The sequence below is a fragment of the Lagopus muta genome, chromosome 7 (genome assembly GCF_023343835.1).
Source record: "Lagopus muta isolate bLagMut1 chromosome 7, bLagMut1 primary, whole genome shotgun sequence".
NCBI classification, from domain to species: Eukaryota; Metazoa; Chordata; class Aves; order Galliformes; family Phasianidae; genus Lagopus; species Lagopus muta.
In genome coordinates this window covers 23561627-23586578 of record NC_064439.1, presented here as the reverse complement: position 1 = coordinate 23586578, position 24952 = coordinate 23561627, and the positions used below count along the sequence as shown (strand labels likewise).

Here is a 24952-nt window from a genome sequence, read left to right as displayed (position 1 = left end):
TCACAGATTTTAAGAAGGGTAAACATCTTTTCCTTTCCATGTGATATCTCCATAAAAGTGAAGCTCTGCTCTCATCTTTGTGAGATACCTTCATGGGTATCCTCAGTACTTCAGCAAGATGTTGGAAATCAGCTGGTCAACTAATGGGGAATTTAGCAGAGCACCTCACCTGGAATTCAGTGTGACTTTATCCACTGCCTACATCAGTCTTGGGGAAGTCTGCTCCCTGCCCTGGAACCACAGCCGCAACGAACAGCCTGGCTGTAGGCTATACATGGCCATGGTAAGGTGCACTCAGCACAGTGCAAAAGCCTGGTGGTTCTCTTCTGGAGGAAGGTCAGAGGTAGCATCTGTACGTTGTCCCCAAGATTCCTGCAGGATCATTCAGTAGTGTCGTGTTCATGAAGTGCCCCTGTACCTCTGGCAGACATCTCCTCAGCTCCCCTCTCGGTGACCACAGCTCCCTCCTCATCTCCCCCTGCCAACAGGTGCTTGGATTCACCAGAGGAAAAGACTTTCCCTATCCATCATTCAGGAAATCTAAAAGCACAGGAGAATGTACTGGTTTGCCTTTTACTACAGCTAGCACAAACCCTAAAGATATACAATGCAGACGTGGCTTCCTGACAGATGCCTTTTTTTTCCCCTCTCCTTCAAAACATAATAAGCTCTAGTGCCTTCCATTAAACACTGGAGAAGTAAATCTTTGCCCACTGGTAAAAAGCAAGATTATTATTTGACTGTTTCGAGACTCATCAGTTCTCATTCTCTGGTTCCCATGGAAACTATCCCCAGTGAAGTTTGAGAGGGGCTACGTGCGCAGCAGAAATGCCGATAATAATGGAGAGAATTAAGTTTCTGCAGGGGGAAATCTTAAGTCATTTTGAAATTTTCTTCAGGCCTTGGATGGCAAATCATCTGCTAGTTTCATTTTTTTGCCAAGCAAAAGATGTAGAAATGAGTATTTTGCCACGTTGATTTCAGGAGTTCAGGAGATTTTTAGGAAAAAATAGGTATCGGAATAAGGAAGTGTATTTTCTCTGAACGGAGATTTACTTAATAAGTGTAAAATAATGACTATACCTGAAATTAGTCTACTGGTAGACAGTTTGATGAGAGACCATATATCTCATTTTATGGGTGAAATTCTGCCATCAGATGTACCTCTACAGTCTCCTCTGAAACACTGAGACTGTTTTGCTGAGCCTGTACTCTACAGAAATGTAATGAAGCAAGAATTAATGCATAATTGTTGGAAGTGGCCCAGCATCCTCAAGAGAAAAATACAGAGCCAAGGGGGTACATTTAGAAGTGTGGAGGAAAAAAAAAATTTGTTCACTTAAATACAAAATTTTGTAGGAGGTAGGAGAGCTCTATTAAATTCTGATCCTCGATGAATGAAAAGCAGTTAGGTTCAATAATGACAGTACTTCATACAGAATGCTATGCAAAATTAAAGCTAATTATCTTCTGCAGAAAGAAGTTATGCAGATTTAAAACAAGCTGGGTGATTGATAGAAACTGTTATAACGACGAGCAGTATTTATATATTTTTTCTTAGTAGATTCAGAAATAGAATAGGCAAAGGAACAGGGAAAGAGCATGGGCACTCACGGGCAGCCCTACGCAGACAAGAATTAAAGGAAGCCAGCTTAAGGCTACACACAGCAGAGACCCTAAACACCTCCACAGTTGTATTGCAGCTCCTAAACTGCAAACCAGACCATTGCAAGTGCTTATTCCAAGGGGCACTTTCCAGTTAAACCTGAAAGCTTTCTAAAAAATCTGTTTCAGTGCAAGCCCAAGATGAAGCACCTCGGCAGCTGTGTCACTTGCCTATCCTAACTGGAGACCCCAGGCCCCAGGCGCCTAAGGAACATAATGCCTGCACTGAGAACATAGCAAAACTACAGCAAAAGCCCAGGGTGCTTCACAAAATGAAGGATAAAAGCATGGCCTGGAGCTCAGAGAACAGGCATTGCATGCACCAGCAGGAGCGGCAGTGAGCCAATGAAGGAGGTGCTGTTGCCCACACAGAGCTAAATGCCAAAGCTGCAGAAGGAGGCAGGGTTTCAGAGACATCCCTGTTCACTAATTGCCTCAGAGAGGCTTCTTGTTGAGGATGCCGATTCTTTCGGATCACCATTCCCCATATGTAACATATTTCACCCCAAATGTTTAACAGAAGTAATCAGAGCTCCATCCCCTGAAAATTATGCGCAGTAGTCCATTTTCCATTTCTTCACTTCTACTTCATCTAGATTTCTACCCCTGCAGAGCTAAGTTTTCCATTTGCTAAAAGCAGATGGACCATAAGCTCTCTATTCCACAGGTGTGACAGGGATAAATGTACTTAAGGCCTGTGGCACAGGACAGACTGGATAGGGACAGGACAGTGACCCGAAACCTTACCTATACAGACAGCAAAAATAACTAAGGAGAAAAGAGTAACACGAAATGATACCAAATGACTAGAGCACTGCACTCCTTTAAAGACTGAGCTACCAGCATTACGGGAGGAAAATATCCCTAAAGGCTACACTAAAACCACAAGCTTTCTGCACAAAAGTAAAATGCAGCAGAACCACCCTCAGCATTCTCTGCTAGTCCTGCTCTCACGTGAAGGAAAGACAGTGACAGCCTAGGCCAGTGCTTACCTCCCTGCAGTGTTGCAGCATGAGGAAAGAAGGGAAAATCATAAGGAACCGAAACAACCAAAATTAGATACAATTTTTTTAATCCTTGGATGGCAGAAGGGAAGAAGCAGATGAACGATCACAAAAGTGAAAAGCTCTGGCATAAAACAGAGTTGGGCTCAGATTGTGACCCTGTTGCTAGAGATGCCTGGAGAAAGATATTTCTGCTTCACAAATGCTGAGATTTCAAAATCTGCTTTTAAACCAAACCAAGATGGAATTTCAAAGCTCATGGTCTCCAGACATGACTTCTGAAAACAAGCAAGATGCTTCATTTTCTATCAAATAAAGATCCTACAATACAAAAGCAGCATTTGTTATCAAAACAGAGAATTTAAACTGCAGCATCAGAATTTCCCATTTTTGTAATTTCAGTCAAAACTACAATTTGACAAAACACTCCAAAATAACAGTGTTTTTCAGTGAAATGGTGTGTGAAGTTTCTGCCCATATCTACTCACAAATAAAATACATGAACAAAACCAGCAGCAACAACAACAAAGTGGGAACTGAACATGGGGATCAAATCAGAAGACAAGTAATAACCAGGAAAAAAGACAGATTTTTGAAAACATGAGAATGAATACAAAGAGTCTGTGTGCATTATTATGTCTCAGTTGAAAACATATACAACTCAGAGCTACACAGGGTTTCAAAACAGCAGTAATTTCCATTTTAAGACTACTGATAGGGAGAAGACCATGCAGTATGTGTATAAAGTAATAAAATACATATAAATAATATAAATAATTCAGTAAGATAACAGCAAATGTATTACAGTGTTCAAGTTATTTAGTTCCTGGACTGTCTGTGCTTGATTGCTGTGCCACAGAAGCAAACCTCAGCATCCCTTTGTATTTACACCATTTTAGCACAGATTGGCAGCAGAGCCTCACTGCTGTAAATAACAGAAGTCAAAGACTGAAGCCCAGAGATAGCAGATCTAAGGTTTCCTATCTTCTCCCTCCCTCAAGCACACAAATACATTTGGGAAGTTGCCCATTTTTTAACTGAGTCACATAAGCTCAGTTTTAAATGAAGAAAAACCATGGAAAATAGGATAGATGGATAAAAATAAGACCAGTCTGGGAGAACCCAGAAGTTCACCACAGAACCCAGAATGTTCACCACTAAAAACAGTTTAGAGCTGCAGAGCTGTTCAGCAGAGGGACTTACTTTGGAAGCCTAAGGTTGCCATCTTTTGGCACTGTGTGTGCAGTGTGTAGCTCCCACGCAGTGCTATTTCATGAGGTCAAGAAACTGCAGCAGCTTTCATTTTTTTATCAGTCAAATTGCCTATGCTGAAAAAAAGGTAGTTTTTACTTTGAAGAATTTTAATCAGTTGGAGCATCAGACTTCAGATGAAATTTCTGTGCTTTTCTCGTAGTCAGTACTTACACCACCTGGGTATGCTCAAAATAACTACAGATCAGTGCAAAGGAACTCAAATCACAGCGCCTTACATGTAAATGCTGCATCTGCTTCTTGAAGGAAGCATATAGAAGGGCTTTCCACTTTCACTTCCATCCATTTTCTTTCTGTCTCCTCTTCCTGACCTTGGAGACAAGCTTATTCTTATTCAGGAGTCTTCCAATCCCCTTCCTGCCACAGAGTGCCTGCTGCCACCCTTGTTTCTCCCTTGCCCATCCCACCCTGCACCCAGCCTCTCCCAGCTGTGCAACTTGCAATGCATCAGAGAAGGTGCCACCTTTGCTGTTCCCCATCCAGAGTGCAGTAGGCAGGACATCAGGCAGCCTGCTTTTCTCTCCTGAAACCAACATGTCCTCTTCCCAGCTCAGGATCCACCAACTGCCAAATTAACTCTTTGCTACTTTCCAGACTCATGACGTTCAGTTCTGCTCATCAATTTCAGCAGGAGTTGAACTTGACATCAGTGAAATTTTCATTTAAAGATATTACACAGAAGTCATATGCACCCCCTAGTGATGAAATTAACATCTGTCTGGGTATGCCTGTCATAGTCAGTGACTAAGAAGACTGGAACAAAAATGATATGGGGATAATGCCATCCTAAATTCACTGTGTTGATACTTCAGTTCAGTTCTCTGGATTGTGTCAGGCCAAAAGCTGTAAGAAGTAGGCAAGGAAGGAGCCAGGCTCTTTACAGTGGTGACCAGGGACAGAACAAGAGCAGATGAAATACAAGAAATTTCACGTGAACTTAAGAAAACACTTTTTGTCTGTGAGGGTGGTCAAACACTAGCTTCTATACTTTCAGATACTTGAAGTCATGGCCTGGGAAACCAACTCTCGGTGACCCTGCTTTAAACTAGGGTCTGAAATTACCATCAGTTCACAGTGGCCACATATTTACTTTCCAAGTTCATGTTTCTGTACCTCTCTGCTCTCAGCAGCATTCCTTTGAAACATTCTCAATGCTTCAAAAGTTCTAGCTTTCAATTCACTCTGTAAAGTTCTTCTACTACGATGCCTGAAAAATTTGATGACAACTACTGGGGTGTTGATGGGCTGCTACCACTATGGACCAGGGCAATCTCACTGCTTCTTTTAACCCATCTGTGTTTCTGTATTCTTTGGCCCTCTTGATTTATATTTAGAGTGTAAATTCCTGTAGTCAGGATTGGTTTTTCTGTGTTTATATATCCTCAAGCACCTTATGCATTCCTAGAGCGCCTGGATACTATGGTAACAGCAAACGGTAGTAAAACTGATGTGTTGGCATGAGCTTGAAAAAGTACATTATCTATCACTTTTATTTTTAGATACTTGCTCAAGAAGGTTTTCATCATAGAAGATATTCACTTCACTTAAGTTTAGCCATCTAACTGCCAGAGAGCTCACAGAAAGACAGATAAGCATCATTAGTAATGTATTCATCTCACTTATCTCAAGAGACTTCCCTGCCTTGCATGAACTGCCTAGCTCTTCTCATTTATTAGGAAAGGAGCACAGACACCTAACATTTAGCTGCCTGATATTATACAAAGAGACAACCTTTTGATTAGACATGGATCCAAACACTTATCAGTAAGTGCCTAGCTTTGAAAATTTAGATTTAGATGGTCTGGACAAAATCCCATAGGATTTCTCTTTTTCCTCAAAGAAGAACAGGAGGGCATATAAAATCTCATATAACAACCTGTCGCTCATGCAATTTAGTTGTAAGATCATCCTTTACTACTCACAGTCTGCCTTGACAGAAGCTGAGAGGACATTCCCATATGCATCCACTTCTCCTTGTGCACTGAACTTGTTTTAATCAACAAGCATTTTTCTCATCACTGTAAAGCTGCTGCAAATCACAAAAAGCCAACTGAGCTGTTCAAGTTTCATATAAACATGCTTAAGATCTGCCTTAGGTTTTTCTAAAAGATATTCAAATTCCTATTAACATAGGCCATATTGGAGTAGCACAATAACCTAAAATTCTGTTGAGGACTCAGAAAGTACTGTTAGGATAACTTCAGTACTTCTGGTAAGTAAATGCTCCTGTATATGGGATTCAGTATATTAGCATTTTATGTTTGGGTAAGGGAACAGACTGTTAGAAGTAATAACGTATGACATTTATGATGCATTAAATAATCAACTCTGTAATAATGTATGACATTTATGGTATATTAAATAATCACCTCCAACAGTATGATACTAGTGAATTAACACAGACAAGCAATTAACATCCTGCCTTTCCAATATAACTTAAGCTATTCAGAAGTGTGAAAAACAAATTTTTTCCTCAACAAACTGACCAAGGCTGTGCAGTGTCTCACACAATTTGCCAATAATATCAAATAGAAGGAATTTAGAGGGAGAACGTTTTGTTTCTTCATTGTGAAATTCAGCCATGCAGGGAGACAACAACTGTTTACTATTCTTTCAGAAAAAAAGAAGCACCTGTAAACAATCACCAAGAGTCACTTTGCTCACTCAACAGTGTGCAAAATCTTGATCAAGGGCTCAGTACTTTGTGTTACATTTGTATTTCAGTAGGAGCAGTGCAAAAACTCCTTCACAGATAATTACAGCAGTCATCTCCACAGTTACCCAAAGAAGACAGAATTCATTTTGGAGCTTTGTCTGCTTTTTAAGTTTGTGAAAATGTAATTCCATCATCGACAAAAGTTGGACCTCTTCATTATTCTTTGAATGGATGGAAAAGCATGGAAAAAGAAGCAGGCAGGATTTAGGTTCAGCTTTGTCTCATACCTAACCATGATTTTACTTGATAAATAGTCTTAGTGATCCTAACATGTACCTAGTTACAAAAGAATACAATTTGTTTTTAAATAAATGTAGAGAAAAAAAACATCAGCCCTTCAAACATAAACATCAGTTCAAGATTTCGTGTTGTTAGTCACAGAGTTCAAGCCATTAACATTAAAATGGAGGTAGCGAAATGAAGTCTTTTTTTCTCTGGTAAAAATGCTAAATATTCTCATGAATAGTTAGCTAAACTCCAAGTAGGCAATTCGAACAAAACTGAACATACTTTCCTCATTTTTCTTTCTTCAGTAAGTATAAAAGTCTATGTGGAATCTCAGAGAGAGTTTGTGAATATTCCCATGCCAATATTTATAAAGATGTAAGACAAAGCTCAGCCATACTGTGGCAGTCACTCTATCAACATTGAAAGTCAGGCATTCATTAACTGAACAGTAACTTGATCATGTAAGTGAGCTCTTACTGCAAGCTACCATCTTTCTTGTCCCACTTACGCAAATTCTTTTTGCTTCCTGCTTTCAGAAGAGCTGTGCACTTGGCCTATACAGGCTAAACATTCTTGTTAAATGCTTATTAAAAGTCCTTCCTCCCTAGCTCCAAGGTATAAACAAGGGAGAAAGGCATAGAAATGCCAGTCATAAGCTACAATTTGCTATGTCACACCTACTTAAATACCAGGACCTTCAGTTTGGAAATTTCAATGGGAACATTTGGCTCTGTTCAACTATACTTACAACCACAGTTTATAATGTTTACAATGGCTCCTCATTCAAAAGCAACTTCCCATGCTCTTATAGCTCCAACATCCTTGTGTCAGAACAACACGTCTATCATTTTGCAGTCATTCTTCTCTCCACCATTCTGAATATTCTGCCAAGTCCTGTTGATTCCTCCTTTAGAATAGAATGTCCTCAAAAAATAAGCAAGTCCCTTCTCTCACTCCCTGTGGCTGAAACCTTTGTCTGAGCTCTGATTGTCTTTCTTCTGAAATTCCTAAGCTACTGCTTACCTCCTCTGTCCCTTCTTCTAATTCCTACTAAGTACACCCACAGCTGCTACGAACCCTTTCCATAAAAACAATCCCTCTTCCAAATCATGAATCACCTCACTACCTTCCTCCATCCTGGCAATCAAATATTTCCACTTCTGTTTATCCTATCCTTTCTGATATGCCTGATTGTTCTTTCAATCCTATATCCCATTGCAATGGATATTGGTTACACTTCCTACCCCTTGCAGCAAACTTCCAGTCTCCTTCCCAAAAACACATCACTACCACACGTTCCATTATTTTACATGCATCCTTCTAGGAACATTTTTACCCAAGAAAAATGTTTTTGGAGTATTCCTCAGCCAGGCAGAAAGAACTTCAGCACACAGCTTTTGGTGTGACAGGCTCGCATTACAACATCACAGAGAATTAAATATTGCAATTTCTAGCTTAGTGCTGCTGATCTACTGCATAAAGGTCCTCTTACACAGTAAGCTCTTTCATGCAGAGATTTTACCTTTGTTCTGACATTTTGCTGAGAACATGCACGTCTTCAGTTCATATGTATCAGACATTTATTCCTTCTAAAAGTCAAGTAACTCATTACCTATTTTTTTTTCCCAAAAAATACAAATCGTTCTACCTCTCTTTCCCCCAAAGCTAAACTAAATGACCTGAACTGCTACCTTGCTTGTAGCAATAATTTTACAACTTAAGGTCTGTTACATACTTATGCATATGGAACCACACTTTTATGGGGAAAACACTTGAATTTCTTCTTCAGATAGAGAATTTGAAGTGGTCTAGCTTCTATATATTTGCATTCAGAATAAAGGAAAGCTTTATTTTCTTGTATCCTAACTTTAAACAATGCTAGGAGTGCCTTACTGAAAAAATAATCAAAACTGATCTGTGTATGACAATGCTTCATGACTACAAGTCTGGCAAGGATCCAACAGCTTTAGAATACAGGGAAGGCAAGGGTGTTCGCCTGCTTGTGGCAAGAAAATATGTTCAGTTTACAAAAGGATGCCTTTCTAACTGGACTGGAGTTTAAAATACTTCAGTTCTACTCCCTGTCTGGAGCCTTACAAGTGGAAGTCTATAAGGGTCACATCACTGAATAGCTTTGTGCTCCATTTTCATACATCGTGGACTCTCTTAGATTTTAACAAAGATGGTTACTGGACTACTTAACAAACTGCTAGGCTTTGCAGAAATGACTGATTTGCTTCAGAGAATCTATTCTCTTTACACTCTTATTTTTTAAGATTCCACTTACTAACTTGGAAAAGAAAACAAAAATAGTTTTCCTATCATTGTTTTCTTTGAGTTCCAGAATATTCTGCAGGTCATGTACAGCTCATTCTTTTATTGGCAAAGTTATTGCCTGTCAGCTGGTTAAAAACTTTTAACATAAATAGGACTGTTACTCTCAGTATTGTAAATAAACACACAGCTGCATTTTACCTTGTAGTACAGAAGGTATCTGAGGCTTTTCTTCACTTAACTCCTTTCGGGCATCTACAATTGAACTGCAAACACTTCTCATTTGCTTCTCAGACCCAAACATTTTCAATTATCTTCCCACCCCAACAAACTCTCTCATTTGCATCTCATCTTATGTCTTCCTACCTTCAGTATTACCAAAGAACACAAGCTATAGAGCTCTGAACAACCAGAACGGCCACGTGGATTCACAAGAATGTAGAGAAAGGGAAAATATCAGAGAAAGGAAAACACCGGGACAAATAAGGCTGATCTTCAAAACTTGTGCACTAATGCCTCTCACCATCATTCAGGGCATATAACCCTCCTCTCAGCACCCAAACTCCCCAGAGAAGGTTGCCCTGTGCTTAATTATATAGCAAATATATTTATGGAAATGCTGTTCTTGTACAGAAGTTTAAAAACTCAATTTTGGAATGTGGTCACTATTCCTAACTCATTTTTTTCCTTTATCATCACCTTCTGCTAATATGTACTGCTTCTGGGTGGTATTTTTTTCAACTGAGAAATGACAGACACATTGATACTCACTGAAGAAACAACAGACATTCTCTATTCTCAAGATGACAGCACAACAAGCTGGAGAGACCCCAGTGAAATGCTGATGTGTAAAGACAACTTGGTTACCACATACAAGAGAGGAAGGAGGGGAATGCACGATCAAGGGAAAAAGAAAAATCAAACTCCTAGAAGTGGCCTGGAGGCAATGGTCATTCACAGAGAGGAAAGACAGGCTGATGTGGTGGAGTGTGGTCTGCAAATCATTTTATACCAGGAAAAAAGCAGCTCCTGCTTCTCTCCTCTGCCCATGGGAGAGACACCCTCAAGCAAATTCTGCCTGTGATCTATTAATTATGAAGGCTCAAACACTACAGGTGCACTCGTGTTGGTAAGGCTCACCCATCAGGCACATCAAGGGTGGCCACTGTGGTCCAGCTCAGACTATGCACTGAGGTTCCTATTATGCTAACTCTAGTTGTGTTGCCCTGTGCTGGGTACTCAAAAGAGAAACTTCAACTTGGAAACACTGTAAGAATTCATCACATTCTAGAATGTAGCTAGATTAAGCTTTACTGCACCGCTGACTTCCCTCCAGTGGACAACATTACCATACCACAAATCAGAGAAACACATAGCAAAAGCAAAGACATTCCTCTCAAATGAACAAGATTAGTGGCAAAATGAATAAATGAATAAATAAATAAATAAATAAAAATAAAGCCCAAGAGTTTGCACACATTAAAACAGAGAAGTCTAAATATTCTTCTGGAGTTTTTGCAAATGTGTACCCAAAAGAGCAAAGCCATTTCTGCAGGAACAGAACATGTCAAAGAATGCAGACTATATTTACAGAAATGTATTGTCTGTACAGTTAAAGAAGAATCAGAAGGACAAAACCCCATACACACAAATTGGAGTGTTCTTTTACACTTTTCTGATTTAAAATTTGATGCGTAAATTAAGATTTAGGTTTGAATACTTGAAAAGAAGAAATGGAAAGATTTAAAAGTAGAAATTGAAACCAGATTGGAGAGACTTAAACCTCCAAAGCAGTTCAGAGATGCTGTGTGAAATGAAGGTTTTACTCTACAGTGAAAATGTTAAATATTCAGAATGTTAACCAAAACAAAGTAAGGTTAAATCAAGAAGCTTTGTATCTATTGTCTGTGTTTGGCATAGAATGCCTTGTGTGTGCAAATGGCACAGATCAAGATTTTTACAGAGCAGAACATTACTCTTAAACAATGAAACTCAACCTCATTTTCAATTCTTATTTGCTAGCAATGCAAAAGCTAGTGAAATGAGAGATCACAATTTGATTTAAAAATCTTTAATAAGCGCTGTGCTTGCGATCTCTTGCAAGTTACTTTGAATTAAAAGGCAGCAAGAATCAATTAGAAAGCAGTATGAAAAAGCTTAAAAGAATTATTATCAAAACCTGAGGAATCCATTATAGGTCTCATGTGGCACTACTACATGGCAACTCTTGTGAAACCTGGAATGTAAGGTACTAATGACACTTAGTGGTCAGATAGTATTAACCTGATGATGCTGTGAGAATTTACAACATTCTACTTGTTGCATTAAAAATCCAGAAAGGTCGTTGTATTACGAGTTCACATGATCCACAACTTCTGCATGTGCATGGAGGGCAAAATCAATGGCCCACTAGCAAGCTGTAGCTTATTTGCATACGGCAATTACAGGAACAAACCCAGAATGTAATGAAACACCTTTCTTATGCTTTTGCAGAAGTAGCTGAAAAGATACATTCTGAGTCTCCTTCAGACCTTAAGCAGAACAAGCCAACAACACTTGCAGAGAGGAGAGGACTGGATCCAGACACGTGGCTATGAAAAGAGTTTGGCAAAACAAAATTTGTACAGAACTCTTATGAATATGAAGATCACAGGACATGTTACACATTACCTCTTCTCCAGCTCTCCAACAGCAGGCCTAGATCTGACAGCAAGCCCAGTTCACAATGGCCATGCCCTCGTTCACTACAGTATACAGCAATAATATATACTGCAATAATGTATCAGTTTGTCTGTGTTAGCCAATCTAGTGCTCATACAATTTATCAACAGCAGCTATGAAAGCTTTACCTAGAGAAAGCAAACCTGCCCAAGATTTGATAAGTACAAATCTTGAACCATGAATATCTGAGGAAAAAAAAACTGCCCTAATTCTTCACTCTCTGGCTCCCAAGATTGAAATGCTCGGTTCTCAATTCCTGTTGAAGTAAATTGAGTACTGTGAAGGACAAGACCTCTGTAGGCCATTCCTTCCCACATTCATTTCTAGTTTCTTTGATCACACACCTTCACCTGGCCCTCCACTTCTCCAGCTGAAACTCTATATTCCAGCAGCTATTCATGTTACATTTTTCCCCTCATAAATTATGATACTTCCTAAACTGACATATTTGGCATCTGCAAAATATTTACCTTGCTAGACAGACAACACCTCAGCACAGCAATACAAGTTAAGCTTCTCCTAAACAAAATATGACTTACTTGCAAAAAGATACAAGCACTTGATGTTAGAAGACATGGGAGTTAAACAGCAGAGTCACCTAACACTATCTTGTTTCTAACCCGCATTTCTCCTCTAAAGCAAACACATCTGTCTCCTTTGGTAGTTACTCCCTGGGGACCAAATTTCAATGTTTGTTGCTTGCAAACCATACACATTTAATGAGGACATATCTATACCAAATACAAAACTAGTCTAAGATCCTTAATTTGAACTTCATGCTAATCAAAGCTAGTTCAGATATGTTTAGATAAGGCACGCCTTTGGATCTCAGTTTAGACAGACCCACATCCAGCAATCCTGGAACTACAGCTGCATTCCACTCTTTCAGCCTTCACACAGTCACTGCTGCAAACAATTGTTATACTCTGACATGCTTTTTATTTAGTCTTTCTTAACTGCTTGTCTTAAACTTCCATGTTCAATCTGGCTCTATCCACGTAAGGTAATCTCACGCAAAAACACTGGAAAGCATGTGACAGTTATTTTAAAGAAAATATACAAGTATTTCATTGTTTCTTCAAGCAAAGCTTGTTCTGGAACAGAAAGAAAACCTATTCTTTGTTCCTTGAAAACCTTGGCCCTTCTTCCTATCATCTCTTTCAAATTTCATGCCTTCAGGCTGCAAACATTCAATTTTTCATCAAACCATTTTCTCAAATCTGCCCATAAGACTCACATCCGTCACAAGCTTTTTCTCTGCTCCTTTGAGTGTTTCTGCAACTCCCACACTCTTGGCAAGAACTTACTCCAGGTACAAATCCAACACACTGCTATTCATCATCTGGGATGTACGATTAAATTTCTTTCTTCAAAGTTTCTGCCCTAAGCTCTGGATATTTACTCTCCTAATATAAGGAACTATACCTTTTTCAGCATTGCTCTTATTTCCACGTCTCTGGATTGAGAATTCATATCAAAGCTGGATCTGTAGCTGCATACTCCAGCCAACACAACACTAAGACCCAAGGTTTGGAACCTGCAAGATTCTTGACAGGTGTTCTCCACCCACCAGTTTGTTCACAAACTCTATCTGAACATGAAAACTACCTCTCCAATGAAGCATTGATTTATTTCATCAAAGAAAATAAAGGATTTCAGCTCACAGGCATACACAATCTCATGTGTGTCAACGCACATGAAGGCTTCAAAAAGAATATGCAACGTAAGTCTAGATCACATTTCAGAGGTACTAAGTTACATCTGTTACAAATCCTGGTTCTGGGATGATGTCAATCCTTCCACCAAATTTTGTAATAGATTATAGAATCATGGAATTATAGAGGTTGGAATCCAGGGATTAATCCAGCCCAACCCTCTGCTAAGCAGGTTCCCTACAGTATGTTATGCAGCAAAGCATCCAGGCGGGTTCTGAGTATCTCCAGAGGAGGAGATGCCACAACCTCTCTGGGCAGCCTGTTCCAGTGTTCTATCATCCACAAAGGAAAGTTCTTCCTTCTGTTCATATGGAGCTTCCTGTGCTCCAATTTGTGCCCATTGTCCACTGTCCTGTCACCGAGAGCCACCAAAAAGAACCCAGCCCCATCCACTTGACATCTGCCCTGTAGATATTTATAAGCACTGATAAGATCTCCCCCCAGTCTCCTCTTCTCCAGACTCAACAATTCCAGATCTCTCAGCCTTTCCTCATAAGGGAAATGCTTCAGTCCCCTCATCATCATCATGGCCCTGAGCTGACTCTCTCCAGCAGTTCCCTGTCTGTCTTGAACTGGGGAGCCCAGGACTGGACACAATACTCCAGGTTATTTGGTGAATTTGACAGTTTAGAGATAAATGCATGGAAAAATCAGAAAAATCCTGTTGCCAGAGACAGAGATGAGGATCTATTCACTCACCCTGCTTGCATTTTCTACTGTGGCCATCTGAGTCATTGTTTCTCTCGTAATTCCTTTTGTAATAACTCTGTACACCCAGGGAGCGTATCATCATGCAGCTGCACTCCAGGACATATGCTCTGCTGAAACAAAAAACACAAATAAAGGTTAATTCAAAGTGTAAGTATTCTGTTATTCCTACAAGCAGGACCTCTGAAGTACAGAGGACTCTTAGTTAAATTATCCATAAAAGCTGCATAGCTTTAGGCAGCCATATATTAACAGGAGCTAGAAGTTCTCATTTTTCAGCCATTTACTCTGATAACTGTATTTCACGTATGCTTTTGAAGAGACACCCACTCAGATGTGGGAGGCTTTCCTTGATATGAAATGCAACAAAGGCTGAAACGAGAAATCTTTGAGGATAACTTACAACTTAATGAACAATGAAGAATCACTTCAGAATTTTTAACTAATTTAGTCATCACACTAAATTATCTTTGCAGAACTTAAGAAATTGAGCCAAATTTAAGAACTGGAGGTTTGAGAATAGCAGAGCTCACAGAAAGAGGAGGAAAACATTGAAGCCCTTAATGCTGGACTAAATAGCCAACTAGTCTGAGTATTACAGAGAACTTTTAATAAATTCAGAAAATGGTTCTGTACTGTTTTTTCCTCCAGTATACGTACTTAGTATTTATTTTCCACCACATTCTACAAAACATAACTAACACAGAGCAAGGAGAAAAACCATAAAACTTACTGTTTGTACGGCTATTTTTATGTTATCTTACTCAGATATTAGTTCTTTGAACCAATGTACTCCCTTAAAGTTTTTACCAGAGGAAAACTGCAGGACAGAAATCAGGGCCCATAGCTTTTTCTTTTACACTAAGGTATGAGCTATCGGCGAGTACCCTGTCACACTTATGTTTGAAATAGAAACCTTCCACAGTGAGAAGAACATTTCAGTACTGTTTCACACTTGCTGCTGTCCTGTGGCAGAGAGAGAGGTGGGTAAACACCCCATTTGGGCCATTTGTGCTTGTAAAGAAAGTGAGAGCTCTTCTATGCTGTTGATAGGAACCAGTATTTCAGGTGGAGCAAAGTGTTTGAAAAGCCACAAAAACTATTCAGACACATGAAACTGTAATTTCTGTAACAAAGTAGAAGTCATTGGCATGCAGGGCTGCAGGCTCTACAAGTGCTAGTTCAGCAAACTCAGTTGCCTGTGAGTTGTTTTAACTTAAGAGTGTCTGTTCTCTTCGAAGTCCTTTTTTTTTGCTATTGTCTTTGTTTATCACTGCCATATTTGGGCATATGCAACGTTCTCTCTCCAAACACACGGTATTTTGCAAGACAGATGCCAAATTCTAGTGAAAACTATGACATTACATAACTCAGGCTTTTGTGCTCCTTTTACACATTTCAAATTCCAGGAAAACCAGAGTTCCAAATTCCAGCTAAAAACAGAGTTCAAAAGTCTGTTTCTTTTCAACTTTGAAAGATAATTTTGAATAATGGGCTTTGTATTCATAAGATTCTGTTGGGCGCATTTCACATAATACTAAAACTCTTATAAGCTCAACTTTTGAAGATTTTTCTGCTGTAAGTAGTTTCTAGTACCGTATTGGCATATCAAACGTAATTAAACTTTGCATAACAATCAGCACTTCACTGCAATCACAAATTGCCACATTAACATGCCAAAAGGCTTCCAGTCATTGCTAGAAAGACACAAGTATGAAAGAAATACAAGTACTTGAAAAAGTAATGAAAAGTGTTACAGATTCCTCAGAAATGGTGAACAGGAACAAGAATTGCAGTTAGTCTTAATCATCTTACATAACACCTACTAATTTCTCTACAAGAGTGCCTTAAAAAGAAAAAAATATATATATACACTATATCTTTTTCTCCTTAGGGGGGCTGATTTCTAGCAGCACTGAGCACTTCCAAGTGTTTCAGAAAAAGAACAAGCTACAAGCACCTATGTTCCAAGAGACAAAGAAGCAAATGGATCTGGTTGCATTCTTTCTGCATGAAGTTGACTGCCAACTATGCCTGAATAAGAAAATAAATCTGTAAATCAAAGCTGCAGAATGCATGAGGAAACAGTAATTATGACTACTGCATCCATTAAAAAAAAATGAGGCCTTTGTATTCTTGAATTTAAAAGTTTTACCTAAAAGATATCATGGACAGTGTTAGAAGCCAGCTCTTCTACTTGCCAAAAGAAATGTACTATATTTGGAAGATGAACAAATTTCCATAAAAATGTCCCAACACTGCATTCCTTTCCATTCACTTCTGTAACAGCCAGCCTTTCAATTCTGGGTCAAGGAGAAAGAAATACTTCCAAAGGGAGTATTTCTCACCAGTATCAACTCATCGGTGGTGGACATAAACAAGTTGTTTTGATCACATCACTTTGTGTTATGAATGCGAGTAAGGATGGAACTCTTAAAGCTCACACAGCATTACCCAAAGTTTCTCAGATAAGCCAAAGGAAGTCTATACTCTACACTTAGAAGTGGCAGCCTCAAGACATGGCTAACGAAGAATACCTACGTAAGCATCCACACCCAAGGGCTCCAGTGAAGGAAGCAACAGGCCAAGGCAGGCTCTGGATGCATTTTCTTACAGATTGATGGCATGTAACCACTTCTTCTTGGACACTGAATCCCATAAACACATTTCAGATAAATGCAGTCTTCTTTCTGTGCAGACTGGCAGAGCAATGAACTGCTGCTACTGCATGAAAAACCTTGATGGTGACAGTTTTATATATTAGTAGGAAAAATACCTCAATGTTACATGACTTGTAAGGTAAATGGTAATCAGTACGGTGATGGCAGCACAAGTGTGTTTACAAACATCAGACCTTTTACTAGCATCAGAATTATTGTTGAATGACCTTGCTATCTGATGTGGTTATGGCACAGCTGCACCTGTGCAACTTTGTACAACACCACAAGGAAAGGAATAAAAAAAAAAAAAAAAAAAAAAAAAATCACATTAACAGGTGAGTGGAAATAAGCCTACTGGAATATAAAGTACCACGAAACAGAAGAGTACTTTTAGACAGTGCTAAATGAAAGAGTGTAATTTCTGCTCATAAATATCTGTGCAGTCAAATAAAAAATGTGAATACATTCTAAAAGAAAGTCTCACAGGAAAGAGAACCAAAAACCCCTTATTTGGGACAATGAGCTGGCTGAGTAGGATGTCAGGGGATTTTGCACCTCTACGTCAGGCAGAATTTCTATACCAAAAAGCCTCTAACTACATAGGGCTCCTTTTCCTGAGAAGGATTATAGGAAATATGGAGCTGTAGCAAGATTAAAAGCAGACAGGGTGAAATCTTTTACAGTTGTCTTTTATTCCTCTGCTTCTAAAGTGCTCAGTAGGTCCAAATGTATTTTGAGTAAGCCAGATTTTCTCTCTCATTACCAAACCTCAAGAGCATATTGTTATTATTGCAAAGACATTTAGACTTATAGAATTCCATGAAATCAGAATTCTCTATGCACAACAAAGGAGTGCTATCCGCATAGATAATGGAAGACTAACCACCTTGTCCCTTTTTAAAAAGGGCTCTTGTGCTACCATATGCAGGAAAAAGTTTGTAAAGCATTTGATGTGTCAAAAAAAAAATCTACTCTCCTGTGCCTAATTGTCCTAAGGTAATGCAAGTTTAACTAGTAAGTTAAGCTTACTAGATATTACATAAAACCAGACACTGTTCTACTTCTGTATGCAGTTTCACTACAGGGACTACGCTGCCTATACAACACAGGAAGCTGAAGCGTGCAGCTCCCACACAGGGACGTTTGCTTCCACGGTGTGAAGCTGTCATTCCTTTGCTTCCACCAAAGATGTGAACACTGTCATTCCTTTTGGGCTGCAACACAAACAGCAGTCAGGAACCAGCAGCTATTCCAGAAAGCACACACAGCCCTGTTCAGCCCGGAATAACGAGGCCTGATGTGGCAAACCGACTGCATCCTTCCACGAAGGCTTCACTCTGTGAGCCAGCAGCACTGCGGAGCAGTGAACTCCACTCACACCACAACCCCGGAAAGGGTCTCCGACTGCCCCCTCCAGCACTCTGCTAGGTGGAGTGCTGCTGAACGTTTAAAGAAAAGAAAACAAAAAACAAAACCAACACACACTGCGCTTACAAGTAAAACTGCGATAGGAACCTTAATATATGCAAGACTTCGTTGGCACCACATCGGCACCCCCAGCTGACCCCGCGCTGCGCCACCCCCACGCAAGATGGCGGCGGGCCCGGGGGCGGTGTGCGGCTCCTCCCGGCATGCCCCGCGGGGCCGCCGCGCTGCCTGGAGACGGGCGGGGCGGGGCGGGAGGATGCTGCGGCCGCGGGGCGAGGCGGCGGCGGGAGGAGGATGCGGCGGCAGGAGCAGCTGCAGCAGCTGCAGCAGCAGGCGGAGGAACGGGCGGCGATGCGGTGCTGCGCGGGGCCCGGGCCGCGCGGCGGGGGCGCGCTGACCACGCTGCTGCTGACAGGTCGGTCACGGCGGCGCGGAGAGCGGGCGCGGGCCCGGCTGGAGTGCGCGGCGGCTCCGGCTCCGTCGGCCTTCCTTCCCCCGCGGGTCGGCGCGGCTACGGTTCGCCCCGAGGGCGGCCCGCCCGCCCCGCCGCTGTGGAGGCCGGGGGAGGTTCGGCGGTGCCCGCGGAGGGCCGGGCCCTGGCGCGGAGGCGCTGCGCGGTCGGGTGGCTCCGTGCTGGGAGTGGGGCCGCTGCCTCCTCGCGCTGGGACGGGCGCTCGGCCCCCTCCTGCCCCGCGCACAGAGCGGCCTTTCGCGTCCCGTCCCGCCCCGCCCGTCGGAGCTATTTACCAGCCCGAGCGCTTGGTGCAGCTGTGGCAGGGCTGGGGTTGCGCAGGTTTTCCTTTCGCTCCCTCGTCGTGTAAATAACGGCTGTCACGTAACGCTCCGGTCTCGCACCCGCAGGGTTCCACAGAATGAAAGACTTCCAGCTGCTCCTGCTCGCCCGCAGCCGGCAGTGCTGGCAGGGCTCTGGTGTACGCCAGGGCAGCAAAATCTGCTGCTAGATCTAAGTTTATTTCTGCAGGTTGTTTTGTGATGTGGGGGATCGGTGCCGTATCATCTGAAAAACAACAGTTTGCTCAATATCTTCTTGGGTAACATTTGAATAATCATCGAATGCTTTATGTGTGTGGCTGTACTTGTCATAGGGTACTGACAGCAGGTGTGTCATGAGGCACCAGAGATAGTACAGATGCATTTAGCACCTAAGCGTTAGCTGGTGTGTGCAAGGATAGATCTCTGAATCTGTTGGGTAGAAGGTACTGCGAGATACTGCTTTCTCCTAATGTGGAAATTTGTCCTGCCTCTCCTGTCTCCCTCTACAGAGTGCAGCTGTGGCGTAGCAACAAGGGGAAAACTATTACAGTCCTGAGATGAACTCTGTCAGCTAAGATACTAAGTCTTGAAAAGGCTGTACTGAGATGAGCTTCTTGAAGCTGTGTTGTGAGCTTAAACCAGGCTCTCCAGTAGAGGAAGAAGTTTTGAGGACTTCTTTAGGGTTAATTTTCCACGTCAGACTTTCTTAACTTCAAACAGCAGAATAGATTGCTTGAGAGTGGTACAAAAAAGGAAATGTGAACAGTATGAAATTTTTGTTAGTGATACTTATATAACATTTTATCTTCATCAGAACAGGATTTTGCAATTTGTACTGAATTCAACTCCTGCATAGACTTGCAATTCAAATGATATTAACTGTCTCAAGTGCTAGCTTGATTTTTTTTCTCCTGTAAGCAAAAAAAGTAATATCGTTTTCATCATACCTCTCCAATGTCAGCCCTCCAGCTGAACCCATCTCCCAGCTTTCCCAGAACCTGACCCCCACCTGACAATGTGGGAGAATGTCCAACCAGGATTGCTGGCCTCAAGAAAAGCCACAGCCCTGCATAACAATCCTTCCTCTTCACTTTTGTTCTTTAGTAGATGATGCAGTACTGCAGCACTGCTTAAGCACAAAAATACATCTTACAGACAAAAACTGAACATGGGAAGAACCACAAGGCCCGTGATTAGATTTGAGCTCTCTTTTACTAATAGAGATCAGGTTTACCTGTTTCTCTTGTAGCAATTGACCACAGAAGAAACCTGGCTTATGTTTTTTGTGCTTGTTGAAGATCTATGAAATATATACTTGGAAGCTTTTTGAAGGAGGTGGTTTGCTGCCAGAAGTCCAGGTTTTTGGCCACTCTGTCTTCTTCCTTCCCCCATAGAACATTAACTCAAAATTCAGGGACTTCCAGAGACTTCAAGAATTTAAAGAACAATTTCAGAGTCCCACATTTGATCCCAAGTATTGCTCTCAAACTGAAGGAACTGACTCTCAAGTAGTAGCCGGTGATCATCTCCAGTGCTAGCAAAAATGGATCTTGACATTGTTGTAAATGACAGTTAAGGTTAAACTTTTCTAATACAAATTAGATAGTTGTTCTTTTCTGTTACAATAAATGACATGGTAGAAGTTTATGTGAGAAAAGTACAGCTATTCTGCCATACTAGAGTTTGTCAGGCCTGTGAATTGTCCCCATTGTCTGCTTGTAAAGAATATGTGGTCATCAAAAAGTTAGTTGAGTGAGGATGACCATTTTGCAGTTACCTTGTATTTCTTGAGTGAAAGATTAGTTGTAGGTGATCCGGAATCTCTGTTTTGAGCCAGTAATGGGGATCAGTAGAGCAACTGAGTCATATTGCTCCTTCCCTATGAAGGTGGTCGAAATAAAGAAGGAGCTTATTAGTTCTCACTTCAAAAGCTGTCATTATGTAGTCACATTCATTTAGCCTGAAGCTGCCAGAAAATACTTTCCTTCCCTTCTGTGGTTAGTGTGTTCCAGTACTTCCCTTCTGGGCACTCAATCACTTGTACAGTGCCAGTGAATAGGGTCATCTGGCTGAGAACTAGTCCACACACAAGCAAAAATTGTTCTCTGTAATCTGTTTACTGTTCAGGATCATTATAGGGTTGTTTGCGCTGGTGTGTGTGCTGTATGGCCAAGGTTGAGCTAGGATTCCCCTCCTTCAGCAGGGCTGTTAGAAAATGCTAGTTTGAAACAGCTATGAAGTCACAGGCTATTGAGACAAGGATTTAGGAGTGAATCTCTGCACCATAAGGACAAAGAAAGATTTCATCCTCATATAGGGCTCTAAGTATCAGCTAGTGATGATGATGCCTATTAAGTCTTTGTACTGGTCTGGAGCAGATCTATAAATCAAATCTATTGTCAGGGAGTACTTGCTTGAATAAATAATTGTAGAAGGGAAGAGTCATTCCATTAGTATGCTTTTCATTACAGAAGGTCATTATTTATGGGTAGTACAGTTTAGGAGATGTCTTAGAGATCCTAAAGCCAGACTGCAAGAGGTTAGGAATTTATCTTCTAGTTGTAGATTATAGTATGTAAAGAAAGGCCTATTTTTGTTCATGATGTATTTATACTTGGCCAAGAGTTCCTTACAGAACTTCAGACATTAGTCACCACGATAAAGCCCTCTCTTCAGAAGAGAGGTTCTTAACAATCAAACTGAGAAGAACAAATTTTAAAGAAGACAAGAATATATAGTTTGCCACTACTTTTGGATTCTTCTGAAGTAGATATTGATAAATTAACATAATGTCTTGGAATGAACATGCTTTCATTGCTGAATAACCAATATCCTATCACACTGCTGTCTCAGTAGTGAAGAAGGAACTCAGGTCTGGTAACTGTTTAATTGTAATACCTAATAATAATACTGGTAAAAATAGGGCAACTTTCCATGTCCATCAGTTCATGACTGTAGCTACATTGGACATTTCCTTCCAGCTAAATAGTAGAGACTCTGCCTAAATGTTGTTACAATTGAAACACAAACAATCAAAATGTCTTTTTAATGTAGATTATTTTTAGTGGCTGTCTAAGCCATGAAGATGGGAAATTAGAGAGAACCAAGAAGTAAGGTAGGATTCTCAAGATCTTGAAATGTGAAGATGTTACAGTCGTGAATGAACGGAACAGAAACAGGTAACCATTACCTACTGAACACAGATAATTATAGGAACATTTATAGGGATGGAACTATGGAAGAGGGGGGAAATGCAGGGTTTTGAGAAGTGAAGCTGTGTGCTGCATTAGTAATGTGAGAGACTGAGGAGAGATCCTTGCTAAGGAAGCAGTAAGGAGGACAGGGAGTAGTGCAGAATGGTGGGCAAATGTTAGAGGACAGCACAGCAGTGGGGAAGGTGAATTGGTCTGTGGTGCTCAGGCCCTCTGCGGATTGTGATGTGGGCAGAACTTGCTGGGGATATCTTTTCTGGTTAACATTCTGCTGTTAAATATTCATATTTAAAGCCTTCATATAAAACCTATGCAAATATAATTAAAGAAGAAGGGCCCTGTAGATCAAGTCCCATGCCCAGAGCTGTCAGTTGCTCCTGTGCGTGTCTTGGCAGCTGGTAACACGTAGAAAACTGAAGAGTCTGACACCATTAACCTTGCACTCACACTGGGAAGAAGGCTGATCACTTTATCTCTAGGATTTCTCTTTGATAAAAATGAGTACGAACCCCTGCACTCTTTAGTATAAGGCCTCTTTTGTTGTCCTTTAATCACATTCACAGATCTTCCCTGAGCTTTCTTCACGTTGTCACTGTGCTGCTTGAAGGCTCCGTGTAAATGCCAGACAGCATTTGAACGGTGATTGTATCTGTGTCAAACACAACAAGGAAATCTCCCTGCTACTCCTTGGTGCGCTTATGCAACCACCTTAAACCTACCAAACAGCTCAGTGTTCTGTGTAGTGGCTTGCCATTTCCAGTACTTATTAAACTCTCTGCCTTTGCTTTTATCTGCTAATCATAGCAGTATATACATATATTCAGGTCATATATCTATAATTAAATATTCCAGTAGCATAAGACCAGTGCCAAAACATTGTGAGACTTTTGTGAGAAATTTGATATAACAAATGAATACCCATCAGACCAGTTCTTTTGCTAGAGATTCCTGTTCCTTATGGTGAAAACCGTTGAATGGGCAGTATGTCCCATTTCACACCTTCCATTTAAAATCAAATAGATGGTGATATGTGTATATATATATAAATATATATATTTATATTAAAACATTACACTGTAAAGTGTGGCATCTGATTAACAGACATACTTTTCCAGCTCCCATGTGGACTGCTGCATAGCATACCCACTGCTAAGGATAGGAAACTTGTGGGCAAGTCAAAGACAGTGGACACTTCTAGTTAGAAATGCATCTTGGAACCTGTCTTTTTTATTATTCTTATTGTGCTTAAAGTTGCCCAAGTGATTTAGCATTTGGTTTCTTGCAGTGCTGGGTGATCTGCTGCATGTCTAGGGCTGACATGTTGGTATTACTGTCTTTATCAGACAAATCTGTGGGCTCATCAAAAGAATCAGTTTGAAAAGATGCATTAAACCCCTGTTTGTGATTAGTACTCTTCTCCATTTAATTCTTCATTAATCAAAACTGGTGTTAATTGTTTTGCTGGGGATTGGTGTGTAGCTGAAAACACTCGAATTTCCTCATTCATTCATTCATTTGGAATACTGGAACAACTTCAGTTTTCCTTTTTTTTTTTTTTTTTAAATTTCTTGAGCATTCTTAGTATTGCTAAAGATTTGCACTAAAGGTCATGGACAGCATTGAGTGGGACAACCCATAGGACTGTTATCTTAAGACAGTCCGTGGAAGGTGGTTCAATTCAGCAGGGAGAAACTGTCCTGTGAGGCAGACGTAAAACATTGGATGTGAATACTGCTTTTTTTGATGGATCATTTGTGTATATTGAAAATATAAAAACCTTAATGAATTCAGAATTTAGAAACATTACTGCACTGGTATGGCTAGTATTCAGTACATAGGGGGTTTTGTTGCACTTTAACCTCAATTAAATTTAGGTATTTGGGGTAAATTAGCATTAATAAATGTCTCAGCCACGTGCATAGATTCAGTGTTTGTGTACCTTGACTGGTGCTTGAAGGTCTGTTGACCTCCTAAATCCAATGCAGTGTCAGTGAGGGAATGGCTGGCCGGAGTAGCTATGCCAGCAGAAATTTCCACACATTTTTAAGCTTCTAGTATAAGAGATAGTTGCATATTTAGAATGCATGTTTGTCAACAAAGATGTATCTGAGACAAAGTACTGCTCCTTGTTTCTGACACAGCTATTTTTATACGCAAGTTAAGATGTTAGTCTGATAACAACTTCTGGCTGCAGTTTGTATTCCTTGAAGTATGTCAAAAAACCCACTATTTATTATGGCCATTCTCCCATTCCTAGCATCTCCCTTGCAGTCCCCTATATCTGCACTTTTAGTTGCTTGTAACTATACAAATAGCTGGTGCATCATTCATCACAGAGGAAAAGGAGCAAAAGAACAAAAAGCTGCGGGTGAAGAAGGAGCTTCTTCAGGTGGTTCTGCTACAGCTGACAAAAAAAAGCTCTGCTGCTGCTTTCACTCTCCTTTGTGCTTTGCTCTTCACCACATTTAAACCTTGTGCCCTTAGCTGTTCTGATTGAAATGTTTCAGGCAATTCTCTGGCTGAATGATGAAGAGATGAAGGATGAAGAGAACTACTTTTTGACTGATTCTTTTCT

The 24952-nt window shown here is 40.6% G+C and overlaps 1 protein-coding gene and 1 long non-coding RNA gene across 9 annotated transcripts in view; one reads left to right on the top strand and one right to left on the bottom strand.

Annotated features, from left to right (window-relative positions):
• Window positions 1-18602, bottom strand: part of LOC125695647 (uncharacterized) — a 31300-nt gene extending 12698 nt beyond the window's left edge. The window contains exons 1-2 of one of the 3 annotated variants that reach the window (XR_007378031.1): window positions 18479-18602; window positions 14295-14416 (exon numbers count right to left, since the gene is read on the bottom strand). This is a non-coding gene — a long non-coding RNA (uncharacterized LOC125695647). Of the gene's footprint in view, window positions 1-14294; window positions 14417-18457 lie in introns of all 3 variants that reach the window. The other 2 variants (XR_007378032.1, XR_007378033.1) reach the window with 2 other exon arrangements.
• Window positions 18603-18644: 42 nt separating this feature from the next.
• The window catches only part of SGCE (sarcoglycan epsilon), a 29362-nt gene continuing 23054 nt past the window's right edge, over window positions 18645-24952 (top strand). For all 6 annotated transcript variants that reach the window (XM_048950355.1, XM_048950353.1, XM_048950354.1 and 3 more), the window contains exon 1: window positions 18645-18806. In XM_048950355.1, the coding sequence (XP_048806312.1) occupies window positions 18686-18806 (121 nt within the window). In that variant the 5' untranslated portion in view covers window positions 18645-18685. The remainder of the gene's footprint in view (window positions 18807-24952) is intronic.